This window comes from Trachurus japonicus, chromosome 1, assembly GCF_045865225.1.
Source record: "Trachurus japonicus isolate A0001 chromosome 1, Traja_1.0".
Classification (NCBI taxonomy): Eukaryota; Metazoa; Chordata; class Actinopteri; order Carangiformes; family Carangidae; genus Trachurus; species Trachurus japonicus.
Genome location: NC_140907.1, coordinates 38164974 through 38178969, shown reverse-complemented (window position 1 = coordinate 38178969; position 13996 = coordinate 38164974). Strand labels below are relative to the sequence as shown.

At 44.3% G+C, this 13996-nt stretch overlaps 1 protein-coding gene across 1 annotated transcript in view; it reads left to right on the top strand.

Annotated features, from left to right (window-relative positions):
* Positions 1-13996, top strand: part of usp34 (ubiquitin specific peptidase 34) — a 91286-nt gene that overhangs the window by 41334 nt on the left and 35956 nt on the right. Inside the window, 20 exon segments of the mRNA XM_085787507.1 lie at positions 110-264; positions 993-1106; positions 1381-1480; positions 3088-3250; positions 3342-3468; positions 4069-4219; positions 4860-4960; positions 5831-6046; positions 6940-7065; positions 7210-7332; positions 7426-7509; positions 7600-7686; positions 8558-8758; positions 8873-8955; positions 9053-9093; positions 9198-9322; positions 11115-11267; positions 12299-12403; positions 12525-12619; positions 13558-13862. Coding sequence (XP_085643633.1) covers positions 110-264; positions 993-1106; positions 1381-1480; positions 3088-3250; positions 3342-3468; positions 4069-4219; positions 4860-4960; positions 5831-6046; positions 6940-7065; positions 7210-7332; positions 7426-7509; positions 7600-7686; positions 8558-8758; positions 8873-8955; positions 9053-9093; positions 9198-9322; positions 11115-11267; positions 12299-12403; positions 12525-12619; positions 13558-13862 — 2655 coding nt within the window.

The following is a 13996-nucleotide window of genomic DNA, read 5'->3' as shown; positions in this document are numbered from 1 at the left end:
GTAATTGATTGAAGATGATCAAAGCTGTGGAGGACGAGTGTGTGTGTTTCCACTGAGCTGACCTCCTGTGTGTGTGTGTGTGTGTGTGTGTGTGTGTGTGTGTGTGTAGGGCTGAGCCTGGAGCAGGTGGACATCCTGTGGCACTGTCTGGTGGAAGACTCCGAGTGCTACGACGACGCTCTGCACTGGTTCCTCAACCAGGTCCGCAGCAAGGACCAGCATGCAATGGGCATGGAGACGTACAAGCACCTGTTCCTGGAGAAGGTGACCAACACACACACACACACACACACACACACACACACACACACACACACACACACACACAGAGGAACACACACAATTACAATACAACTGTTTTTTTTACAGGTGTTTCCATTTTTTTGTGAATGAGTCAACAGAAGGAACTATTGTTAGGTTATTCACAGGAACATGTTATAGTGTGTAGAGCTGCAAACTAACAATTATTTTCATTATCCATTAATCTGTCAGTTATTTAAACAATTAATCGATTAGTTGTTTGGTCAATAAAATGTTAAAAACATCAATCAGTGTTTCTCAAACCACCAGACGACATCGTCCTCAAATGTCTTGTTTTGTCCACAAACCAAAGAGAGACTCAGTTTATTGTCATAAAGGAACAAAGAAACCAGAAATATTCACATTGAAGAAGCTGGAATCAGAGAATTTTGACTTTTTTTTTCTTAAAAACTACTCAAACTGATTATTAGATTATTAAAATAGTTGATGATTCATTTAATAATTGATTATTGTTTGATTAATCAATGAATAGTTGCAGCTCTACTAGTGTGACTCGCCTCAGTTTTATTAAAATAACCTGATTGTGTGGAAACGGTACAGAGTGTGTAGCTGACTCTTTCTGTGAATGAAGAACAGACTTTTAACAGCGACATCCCATAAAATCGTGTGTGTCTGTAACATTACACTGTGTGTGTGTGTGTGTGTGTGTGTGTGTGTGTGTGTGTGTGCAGATGCCTCAGCTGAAGCCAGAGACCATCAGTATGACCGGTTTGAACCTGTTCCAGCACCTCTGTAACCTGGCTCGTCTGGCCACCAGCGCCCTGGACAACGCCTCCAGCTGTGAGGTACAGGCCCCGCCCCCTCACACACACACACACACACACACACACACACACACACACACACACACACACACACACACACCCTCACCTCCTTCAAACCAACACAGACTCATGACGGCTGACAGATCTCGTCTCGTCTCCAGTCAGATCAGACAGATGTTGACTCTCTCTGTGTGTGTGTGTTTCTCTGTCCGTGTGTGTGTGTGTGTGTGTGTGTGTGTGTGTGTGTGTGTGTGTGTGTGTCTCTGTGTGTGTGTGTGTGTGTGTGTCCCTCCAGCTGTGCGGCATGGACCAGCTGTGGGGCATCGCCCTCAGAGCCCAGTCGGCCGACATCAGCCGAGCCGCCATCCAGTACATCAACTCCTACTACATCAACGGTCAGTGCCCCCACACTTCCTGTCTCTGCTCTTTCAAAATAAAAGCTGCTGCTGCTGATGAGTTTCAAGTTTTTTTGGTTTTTTTTTAAATGTATTTATTTGATTCAGACAATGCCCATTAATCAACATATCAGCGAGAAGCATCAATATAAATATGTCTTTTAGCACAGTTGCTAAATTTAATCCGTTGTCCTGAGGCAGAGATCATAGAAAAACATACAGACCATGACAATTACATGACAAGTTCTTCATTGATTCTGTGATTTTTAGCACATGTGCCCTATAGTGGAAAACCACAAAGCTGCTGCAGATGATGAGTTTAGAGTTTTAATGAAGGAGATTTTCATAATTGACTTATTATAAACATTAATATGCATCAGTGACAAATAAGTGTTGGCAAGATGAGTCATTCAGAAACATCTGGATTTAAATAGTTATAAAAGCATCAGATCTGTTAAAATGTACATGTTGTATTCATGTTGGTTTTATCTCATGTAAAATTACAATTTGCACCTTTTTTTTAAAAAACAAAAGTCAGACTGAATTCTCCTGAAAATGAATGATCAATATTAAATATTTGATCCATCTTACACTGGATTTTAAAGCAGATATCAGTGGAATGTTTTTGTTAATATAAGTCCTAAATAGTCCTATTTTCCGTCAGCAATCACTTACATGAAGTATTTCAGCCTAAACACGAGTCTCTCCGTCACTCTGCTCTGCTGTAACCCGAGGAGAAAATTTTCCTTGTGGGATACAAGTGTTATCCAATGAGGGGAGAGAACGGCATGAAGGGCTGTGTGTGCAGCCAAGGGATGCGCGTGAATGTGGTGACGTAGCACGAGGACCAATTGATGCCTGACAAGGGCGGGGGCTGCTAACTCATGGTGCGTTCAAGGAAACTCGTACTTTGTGTTTTTCCTTCCTGTGAAGTCATACCAGTTCGATCTGGTACGAGTTCACGGGTCGGAAGTTACGAGTGGCCGTTATAGGGAACTTTCACAGACAACAGGACGGTAAAAACACGAGCTACGGGTTACCTGGAACGCTACCAAGTCGTAGTTGTGACTTGAAGCTGTAACTTACGGTTTCAAAAGCCTGCCTTGAACACAGCATTAGCTGAAACGGCCGTGCCGCTGTTATCTGCTTTAACTGTACTGATGAAAATATCTACTTTATTTTGAAAACATGAAGTTGACATAGATAATATAACCTTGCAAAACAAAACACCAGATTACGTCTAAATAATCTGTGACAGCTGATGTCAGATCTGTCATGAAGCTGCTGCTGCTCTGCAAGTGAATCACATTTACGTCACAGTCGTGTCCAGATACATTTTTTTTCCTGTATAAAGTCAGATGTGTATGAATAAATACCAGTTACACCACCTGACACCGAGGAGCATCAGACCACTGACTCATGTTTAAATCAGATTGTTACAATATTGTCAATTATTCACTGTTTTTGTGAGTTAGTTCTCATAAATTCTTATAAAACTGGACCCTTTCTTGCTGATTTTTTTGTTTTTCTCTAAAATTTAAGAATTTTTTTGTGACTTTTGATCATTTCTAATGTCTGACTGTGTGTGTGTGTGTGTGTGTGTGCAGCGGGGAAGACGGGTCTGGAGAAGGAGCAGGAGTTCATCAGGAAGTGCATGGAGAGTCTCCTGATGGCGTCGGCCAACCTGGAGCAGGACGCTCACTCCAGCCTGACCAGCATCGAGAGGGGGCTGCTCATGCTCAAGACTCACCTGGAGGCCTTCAGACGCAGGTACACACATTAACACACATTAACACACACATAAACACACACACAGAGTCAGTCCTGAGCGTGTGTGTGTGATTGGTTCCTGTGTGTTCAGGTTCGCCTACCACCTGAGGCAGTGGCAGATCGAGGGCACGGGGATCAGCAGCCACCTGAAGGCTCTGAGCGACAAGCAGTCGCTGCCGCTCAGGATCGTGTGTCAGCCGGCCGGGCTGCCCGACAAGGTACACATACAAAATGTCACACATTATAAGTCGCAATTTGAGAGAAAAAACAAAAAATTCTGCAAGAACGGATTCAATTTTGTGAGAATTAAAAAGAACAAACTCACAAAAATGGTTCAATCTCACTTCCTATTGGCAATAATGTTTAGATATCAATTTCAAATGTATCATCCAACCTTAAATATAATAATATGAACAACAATTATTGTAACAGATGATAAATTAACTACAAAAATAATGATATATGTTCATTAAAAATGTTTCAGGCAAAGACAAGTGTTATTTTAAAAAGTTTTATTCCATAATGAGGCTAAATGACAAACTGTCAAGTGTTTTCTGATTGGTTTAAATAAAGCAGGTAGACGTCACTTTGTTTAAAATGATGTCATTTAGATTTATGATGACTTCTAAATGTTTCTGATGGTGTAAACAAAGAAATAAACAAAAATGGTGAAGGTTTGTTGTTGTTGTTTCCCTTCCCGGCCACCGGGGGGCAGCAGAGTTTCAACCAGTCTCCACTCTGATTTCTCTTATTCATTTAGTTTGAATGAAACTTTCAGCTCAAACCCAGACTGATGTTTTTATTATTATTTCCTGCAGATGACCATTGAGATGTATCCTAGCGACCAGGTGGCCGACCTGCGGGCCGAGGTGACCCACTGGTACGAGAACCTGCAGAAGGAGCAGATGAACCAACAGGCCCAGCTGCAGGAGTTCGGTCAGAGCAGCAGACAGCAGACAGACTTCCCAGGTAGAGCTGTTGTTGTTGTCATGTACCCCTTTCCCACTGGCCAAAAAACCCGTTTAAACCCGCTAACAATCGGCTTTTGGTAGCAGTGGGAAAGGCACCGAGCTGCGTTGATGCGGGTCAAACGACTCGGCAAGCAACGCGGGTTAAAATCTCCTTCCATCGGCTCGGCTCCGATCGGCCAGTGTTGTGGGTAACGCATACTTTTTTCGTGTAATGTAACGCGTTAGTTTCGTGAGTTGAGCAATCAGTAACTTAGTTGTTTTTTTTTAAAGTAATCCGTTACTTTTCGCCGGATAAGGAAAGGAAAATCCCGACTGCAGCCTGCTTTTTGTCAGACAGTAGACTACTGTGCAACCTGCGGATGTGTCAGCCGAGGCGCAGCGCTGTGATGCGTCTGTGTCCTGCTGACCTACGTTGCCTGTGTGTGTGTGTGTGTGTGTGCGCGTGCGTTTCAATTCACCAGCGAAAAGGACAAGAACATAACGGTAAAATGCACACTCTGCGTTGGTGATAAGCTTCTATCAATCAGCGGAGCGACTGGTTTATGGGGTCAGACAGAGCCAGGGAAAGGAGCCAAAGGCCGATTTAGTGGCTAATTTTAGTGGGAAAACGGCTTTAGTAACATGTGTGTGTCCTGCAGGAGGTCTGATGGGCCCCGTCAGGATGATCTCCTCCGGCCACGAGCTCACCACTGACTACGACGAGAAGACGCTGCACGAGCTCGGCTTCAAGGACATGCAGGTGAGGCCCCGCTCCCCTCCCGCCGCTCGCCTCCACACTTCCTGTAAAATCTGGAAAACACATGGAAAATGAGAAAAAAAAATGTCCTTGAAAATGATTTATCACAGCTACCAGAGCTCTATTTGACTTTTTCAGACCCTTCTAAGGTTTTCGTTTCCAAAAAAAAAACATGTTTGTGCTGTTCTATGATAAATTTGTCATAATTTCTTAGCATTTAAGAGATTGTTTCATAAGTTAGAGCCATAGACGGCACATCTTTAAATCAGATTTCTGGGAGAGAGAATGAGAGAGAGGAATAAACATAGAAACAAACTGATTAAAAAAATAAGGTACCATTTTAGAAAAGATCAGCTGCTTTTTGTTTCTCCTATTTTTTTTTTTTAACCTTTTTATTTTTTTTTATGTTATTATTTATTTTTAACAATTTGCTGATCGATAATAAGTTAGTTTACTTTAAATATGGTGTAATAGCTGTTCGTGGTTTTTTTTTGTTTTTTTTCCCTTTATCATTATTATTACTTTTACTATTATTAAATATTCTTAGTTACTTTCTATTACCCACTGGATACTTGTATTAGGTTATTATTGCTGACTTGATTACCAGTAATAGCATTACCCATTATATGTACACATGAGAAGGTATGCATTGTCCTTTATGTGTTTTTTTTTTGTTCTGTTTTTTAGTGTGTGTGGGTTTGTGTATATATATGAGATGGATGAACTGAAGAAAGAAATTTAAAAAAAGAATAAAGAAAAGAAGACTTTTCCAAAGCATGAATGGGACAGGGGATGAATCAGTGTATGCCGTTGTTGACCACCTTGTTGTCTCTCCCTCTCTCTCTCTCTCTGTGTGTGTGTTTCCTCTCCCAGATGGTGTTTGTGTCTCTGGGAGCTCCGCGCAGGGAGAGGAAGGGGGAGGGCATCCAGCTGCCGGCCTCCTGCCTGCCCCCCCCCCAGAAGGAGCACATCCCCATGCTGCTGCTGCTGCAGGAGCCGCACCTCACCACGCTGTTCGACCTGCTGGAGCTGCTCGCCTGCTTCAAGCCGCCCGGCCCCCACACCGAGAAGATCCACGAGAGCCCCGAGGTCGGTGGTGACGAGCTGCAGACACATGAACCAACTTTATATCACCACACTGTTGTGTTATTACCTTTTTATCTGGAAAGACACATTAACATCACACACATTACTCACAGCATTAGACATTCAAGGACATAGGAGAGGATGGATGTAGAAAGTTGGAGTGATTATGCAGTTTCTGTGGGGTCTTAAAAAGGGATAGTTCAACATTTTGACAAATTGGCCCATTGCCGTAATCCCTATAGTCATTATAGCAGTAGGTTCGTTACCTTTAATTGTCGGTGCAAGCTGTTTTTAGAACGGCGGAGCAGAGCCGTGAGCTGCTCAGAGCTACGCTACGGAGGCTCATTATGGGATTTCTTGGTTTCCCTCATCAAACTCATCAAATACACAATCCAACAACTCCACAACGCTCTGGTGGACAAGTTGTGAGCTGCACATTCACCACACTATGAGATAATAACACAACGTTACCACACAGAGTTGTTTTAGAGGGAAATACAGAGACTGATGATGAAAAACTGTCCCTGAAGGCAACGTGCATCAGCAGTTTTGCATGAATTTACCTCTAAAACAACTCTGTCTGGTAAATTTGAGTACCAAGTCTTTGTACCAATTTATGTTCAAGTCTTAAATCATTTTAGACAGGTCTTAATTTTCTTACCTCAAGTGCTCAATAAAATGCTCCATTCAAATTTATCGAATTACGGGTCATTCGATATTCGTTCGAACCAAATTTTTCTAAAAAGTGACAGCCCTAGTCTTTGATGTTCCATGTTTGTGGTTTAGACTGTTTTTATTCTTTATTTTACCTCCCTGTGCTGTGTTCAGAACATTTTCCCTGTCTGTCTTATTGATTGATTGATTGATCAATTGGTTTGTTGGTTGTGTCCATGCAGACTGCCCGCTGCGAGGAGCTCCACCTCCACGCTGAGAACTTGTCCCGTCGGGTTTGGGAGCTGCTGATGCTTCTGCCCACATGTCCCAAGATGCTGCAGGCTTTCCAGAACATCTGTGACGACACGGTGAGTCCACACGCTCAGTAAACAAGTGGCCCAAGATATTTAACTGCCAGAGGAAATAGATTGACTTTCTGTACTTTATTTTGTTTTGTTTTTAAACCATGACACACTGAATAATTGAGTAATTGTGTGTTTGTGTGTGTGTAGAACGGAGAGGGCCTGTGCTGGAAGGAGCTGCTGAGGATTAAAAGTCCTCACAAGCTGCTCTACGCTCTGGAGATCATCGAAGCTCTGGGAAAACCCAACAGACGCATCCACAGAGAGTCCACCGTGAGAAACAGCCCCTGATCCATTATATTATAGATTCATATCAGTTATAGAGCAGTTACTGAAACCACATGTGTCCACTGTGTGTGTGTTCAGGGCAGCTACAGTGACCTGTATCCAGACTCAGACGACTCCAGTGAGGATCAGATTGAAAACAGCAAGAACACCTGGAGCTGCAAGGTGAGACACACACACACAATCACACACCATGACACCCTACTGGGCCTCGGACTGGTTTCCTGACTCCTCCTCCTGCTCCTGCTCCTGCAGTTCGTCTCCTCTGGAGGCCTCCAGCTGCTCCTGGAGATCTTCAACTCTGGGATCCTGGAGCCCAAAGACCAGGAGTCCTGGACTGTGGTGAGTACACGAGGTCCTGTCTGAGCCTGACAGCTAGTCAGTTAGTTAGTTAGTTAACTAGCTACCTAGTCAGTCAGTCAGTTGGTTAACTAGCTACCTAGTCTGTCAGTTAGTTTGTCTGTCAGGTAGTTGGTTATCGAGTCAGTTTGTTATCATGTCAGTCATTACTAGTAGTTTATTAGTTATCTAGTCAGTTGTTCGTTACTTTTATTAGTTAGTTATCTAGTCAGTTGTTAGTTATCTAGTCAGTCAGTCAGTTAGTTTTATTTGTTGGTTATCTAGTTAGTCATTAGTTTGTATGTGTTAGTTAGGTAGTTATCTAGTCAGTCGCTAGTTAGTTAGGTCGTTTTATTAGTTTGTTATGTAGTTATCTAGTCAGTCATCAGTTAGTTTTATTAGTTGGTTATCTAGTTAGTCGTTAGTTTGTTAGTTATCTAGTCAGTCCGTCATCAGTTAGTTTTATTAGTTAGTTATCTAGTCAGTTGTTAGTTAGTTATCTAGTCAGTCAGTCATCAGTTAGTTAGTTTTATTTGTTGGTTATCTAGTTAGTCATTAGTTTGTTGTATTAGTTAGTTAGGTAGTTATCCAATCAGTCGTTAGTCAGTTATCTTGTCAGTCAGTCATTAGTTAGGTAGGTAGTTTTATTAGTTAGTTAGGTTGTTATCTAGTCAGTCATCAGTTAGTTTTATTAGTTAGTTATCTAGTCAGTCAGTCAGTCATCAGTTAGTTAGTTTTATTAGTTGGTTATCTAGTCAGTCGTTAGTTTGTTAGCTTGTTTTATTAGTTTGTTAGGTAGTTATCTAGTCAGTCGTTAGTATATACAGTACACGTGTGTGTGCTGCTTCACTGAGTGTGTGTTGTGTGTGTGCAGTGGCTGCTGGACTGCCTGGCCTGCCTGCTGAAGCTCATCTGTCAGTTCGCCGTGGACCCTGCAGACCTGGACCTGGCCTACCACGACGTCTTCTCCTGGTCCGGCCTCGCCGACAGCCAGAGGAAACGGGCGTGGCCCGGAAAGTCCCGCAAGTCGACGGTGGACCACGGGAAAGGCCTGCACATCCCCCGGCTCACTGAGGTAAACCTCCGTCCTCTTCCTCCTCCTGCTGCTGCTGCTGCTGCTGCTGCCACCGCGTGTCTGAGCAGCTTCAGCAGCAGAGATGAACCATGACGCTCTGCTGTGTGTCTGCAGGTGTTCCTCAGCCTGGTCCAGGGAACCAACCTCATCCAGCGGCTCATCAACGTGGCCTACACCTACGACAACCTCGCACACAGGTCGCACATCACACACAGCTACATCTACAACAGAAACAACTCTTTTACAAAGTCCATGTGTCCAACAGTAACATCCATGTGTGTGTTTGTTGTGCAGGGTTCTGAAGGCTCAGTCCGACCACCGGTCCAGGCACGAAGGTGAGACATTAAGACATGAATCTATAGATATAAACGTGTGTGACCAGATGGACAAACAGACGCTGAGTGAGTGTGTCTCTGTCTCTCTCTGTGTGTCTCTGCAGTGACTCACTACTCCATGTGGCTGCTGGTCAGCTGGGCTCACTGCTCCTCCACCGTCAAGTCCAGTCTGGCCGACAGCGACCACCTGCACGACTGGCTCAGGAAGCTCACGCTGCTGGTGCCAGAGGTCAGTACGTCCACACATCCCAAAGTCAACATGTCCATCAGCTGAGCATCGCAACGTCCTGATGTCCACATGTCCCAATGTCCATACGTCTCAATGTCCTTAGACCCAACGTCCACATGTCCATACCACCGATCATCCCAATGTCCTGACACACACATGTCCCAACATCTACACGCTCCAACGTCCTTAGACCCAATGTCCACACATTCCAACGTCCATAAACCCAATGTCCACACCTCCCATCGTCCTTAGACCCAATGTCTACACCTCCTAAGGTCCTTAGACCCAACGTCCTTACCTCCTAAGGTCCTTAGACCCAGTGTCCATAGACCCAACGTCTATACCTTTTGAGGTCCTTAGACCCAACATCGACATCTTCCAAGGTCCTTAGACCCAACGTCCTTAGAGCCAACGTCTTTACCTCCTAAGGTCCTTAGACCCAACATCTACATCTTCCAAGGTGCTTAGACCCAACGTCTACACCTCCTAAGGTCCTTAGACCCAACATCTACATCTTCCAAGGTCCTTAGACCCAACTTCTATACCTCCTAAGGTCCTTAGACCCAACTTCTATACCTCCTAAGGTCCTTAGACCCAACTTCTATACCTCCTAAGGTCCTTAGACCCAACGTCCACACCTCTCAACGTCCTTAGACCCATCGTCCACACCTCTCAACGTCCTTAGACCCATCGTCCACACCTCTCAACGTCCTTAGACCCAACGTCTATACCTCCTAAGGTCCTTAGACCATCGTCCACACCTCTCAACGTCCTTAGACCCAACATCTACATTTTCCAAGGTCCTTAGACCCAACGTCTATACCTCCTAATGTCCTTAGACCCAACATCTATACCTCCTAAGGTCCTTAGACCCAACTTCTATACCTCCTAAGGTCCTTAGACCCAACGTCCACACCTCTCAACGTCCTTAGACCCAACATCTACATCTTCCTTATGAGGTGTCGACGTTGGGTCTAAGGACCTTCTTAGACCCAACGTCGACACCTCATAAGGTCCTTAGACCCAACGTCCTTCGACCCAACATCTACATCTTCCAAGGTAATTAGACCCAACGTCTATACCTCCTAAGGTCCTTAGACCCAACGTCTACACCTCCTAAGGTGCTTAGACCCAATGTCTACATCTTCCAAGGTCCTTACACCCAACATCTACACCTCCTAAGGTTCTTAGACCCAACGTCTAAACCTCCTAAGGTCCTTAGACCCAACGTCTACACCTCCTAAGGTCCTTAGACCCAACGTCTATACCTCCTAAGGTTTTTAGACCCAACATCTACATCTTCCAAGGTCCTTAGACCCAACGTCTATACCTCCTAAGGTCCTTAGACCCAACGTCTATACCTCCTAAGGTTTTTAGACCCAACATCTACATCTTCCAAGGTCCTTAGACCCAACGTCTACACCTCCTAAGGTCCTTAGACCCAACGTCCTTAGACCCAACGTCTACACCTGCTAAGGTCCTTAGACCCAACATCCCTAGACCCAACATCTACATCTTCCAAGGTGCTTGGACCCAACGTCCACATTCCCAATGTCCTTAGATCCAATGTTCACACATTCCAATGTTTTGTTTTATGATCGGGGAGCACTTGATTTGATGCACAGGAGCAGGTGGACTACATACTGGTCATTAATGTGATACACGACGAGGAATAATGGAATAATGAAAATATTAAACATGAAGTTTAAAAACAACTGGTGAACTGTAGCTTTAGATACTCTGTCTGTTGATCAATCATCTTGTTCTAATGTTGTGTCGTTGTTGTCATCAGCCGGCCGTGAGACATGAGGCGTGTAACGGCCTCTACAAACTCTCTCTGTCGGGTCTGGAGGGAGGAGAGTCCATCAACAGATCCTTCCTGCTGCTCGCCGCCTCCACGCTGCTCAAGTTCCTGCCTGATGCACAAGCCCTGAAACCACTGAGGGTGAGGGACACACACACGCATACACACACACACACACACACACACACACACACACACTCAGAAACAATGTTTGCAAGCTACACTCTGTGTCAAAAGTCCTCAGGGACGATGATTTGACTCAATTTGAGCTTTGCTACAGTGAAACCAGTTTGTTTCTGTGAGAGACATTGTCCCTGTACTGGGACCAATGCTGGAGACACTGGGACACAACACATGTTTGTATTGAAGCTCCTTCAAAATAAAGGTAGATGTTTGTGTTAATGCTCCTTCAAAATAAAGGTAGATGTTTGTGTTAAAGCTCCTTCAAAATAAAGGTAGATGTTTGTATTAAAGCTCCTTCAAAATAAAGGTAGATGTTTGTGTTAAAGCTCCTTCAGAATAAAGGTAGATGTTTGTATTAAAGCTCCTTCAAAATAAAGGTAGATGTTTGTGTTAAAGCTCCATACAGTGGGCTGTGTGTGCAGCCAAGGGATGCGCGTGAATGTGGTGACGTAGCACGAGGACCAATTGATGCCTGACAAGGGCGGGGGCTGCTAACTCATGGTGCGTTCAAGGAAACTCGTACTTTGTGTTTTTCCTTCCTGTGAAGTCATACCAGTTCGATCTGGTACGAGTTCACGGGTCGGAAGTTACGAGTGGCCGTTATAGGGAACTTTCACAGACAACAGGACGGTAAAAACACGAGCTACGGGTTACCTGGAACGCTACCAAGTCGTAGTTGTGACTTGAAGCTGTAACTTACGGTTTCAAAAGCCTGCCTTGAACACAGCATTAGCCGAAACGGCCGTGCCACTGATATCTGCTTTAAAGCTCCTTCAAAATAAAGGTAGATGTTTGTGTTAAAGCTCCATACAGTAAAAAGGAGTGTTTCATTCTGAAATCTGCTCTACTTTTTTTCATTGGATCTTCGTCTCATGGGTCAACCCTTCAAAATAAAAGACGAAGTAGTAGAGCCGGTGAATGTGGGGCTTTAACTTCGTAGTGACCTCATAGTGACGCTGTGGTGTGTGTGTGTGTGTGTGTGTGTGCAGGTGGAGGACTACGAGGAGGAGCCTCTGCTCAGGACCGGCTGTAAAGAATACTTCTGGCTGCTCTGTAAACTCATCGACAACATCCACGTCAAAGACGCCAGCCAGGTGGGAAACACAGACATGATGATGATGATGTCACCGCCTTACCTGTGTGTTGATATCAGTGTTGTTGTTGTTGTGGTGTTTGATTGAGCTGTTGCTAGCGTTGGTCTGTTTGAACTCACAGAAGGTCTCTCCCTCTCTGTCGCTGGCCGGCCCGGTGCAGACCACCCTGCTGGACCTGGACGCTCTGGCTCGCCACCTGGCCGACTGCATCAGGAGGTCAGACACACACACTTTTTGTTTTTTTTTCTTTCTTTCTTGTTTTGAATGAAAAAATACTAAAGCCTGAATCCTGAATGAGTTGAGGGTTAAATGTTCGGTGATGAAAAGTTACTGCCCATAGTTTTTAACAGTTAGAATAAAACACACTGTGATCAGAAAGAACCATGAAGCTCTGAGTTTTGTAGAAGTTAAATTGTCGATAAAGTTGTAGATTTTCCACGTGACCTTGAACAAAAAAAAAAACCCATCAACACCATATTATAACTTCCGAACCGTTTATGAGAAAGCCGAGCTGTAAAAAAGCATCTGAATCGCGGGATTCTCTGCTTTCCGAGGGTCCTTGAATGGTACCTCTACAATAACAACGGACCTCCTCTCCTCTAGCGCTGCTGCAGCTCAGCTGGAAATGAAACGCTTTATACACCACAAAAACATAAAAATAAGTACTTTCTGTTTTGTTTTCCTAAAATATTTATTCACCACGATGTAGTAGGGAGTTCAAAGTACCAGAATCACACAAAATATCAAAATCGTGTAAATAGTACTTCAATAGAAACAATAGAACGTCAGCGACTTCCGACGGGTTTTCCCAGGCTGCCACACATATTTTCTCTGCTCTGAGGAAATAATTTCACTTTTTGTTTTTTTTTATTTCTTTCTTGTTTTGAATGAGAAATCTACTAAAGCCTGAATCCTGAACGACTTGAAGCTGAAATGATGATGATGATGAAAAGTTACTGCCCATAGTTTTTAACAGTTAGAATGAAACATAATGTTGTTTACTGTTTGGAACGATGACTGGAGGAGGATTCAGGTTTGGGTTCAAAATCAGAAAGAACCATGAAGCTCTGAGTTTTGTAGAAGTTAAAAAATGTGGATAAAGTTGTAGATTTCCCTACGTGACCTTGACTCTGTGACCTCTGTGTGACCTGTAGCCGTGAGATCCTGGACCAGCAGGACGGGACGATCGAGGACGACGGTCTGACGGGGCTGCTGCGTCTGGCCACCAGCGTGCTCAAACACAAGCCTCCCTACAAGTTCTCTCGCGAGGGCCAGGAGTTCCTGCGCGACGTTCACAACCTGCTGTTCCTGCTGCCCAGCCTGGCCGACCGCGCGCAGCCCAAGTGCAAGTCGCACGCCGCCCGCGCCGCCGCCTACGACCTGCTGGTGGAGACGGTGAAGGGCTCGGTGGAGAACTACCGGCTGCTGCACAACTGGGTCATGTCGCAGCACATGCAGAGTGAGCATCAACACACACAAACACACACAGAAACACACATAGATTTAACATCAAGACGTCTTTTTACTTTTTTTTTTTTTTTTTTTTTGAACAAATTTTTTATTGTTTTTCAACAAAGACACAGAACATACAAT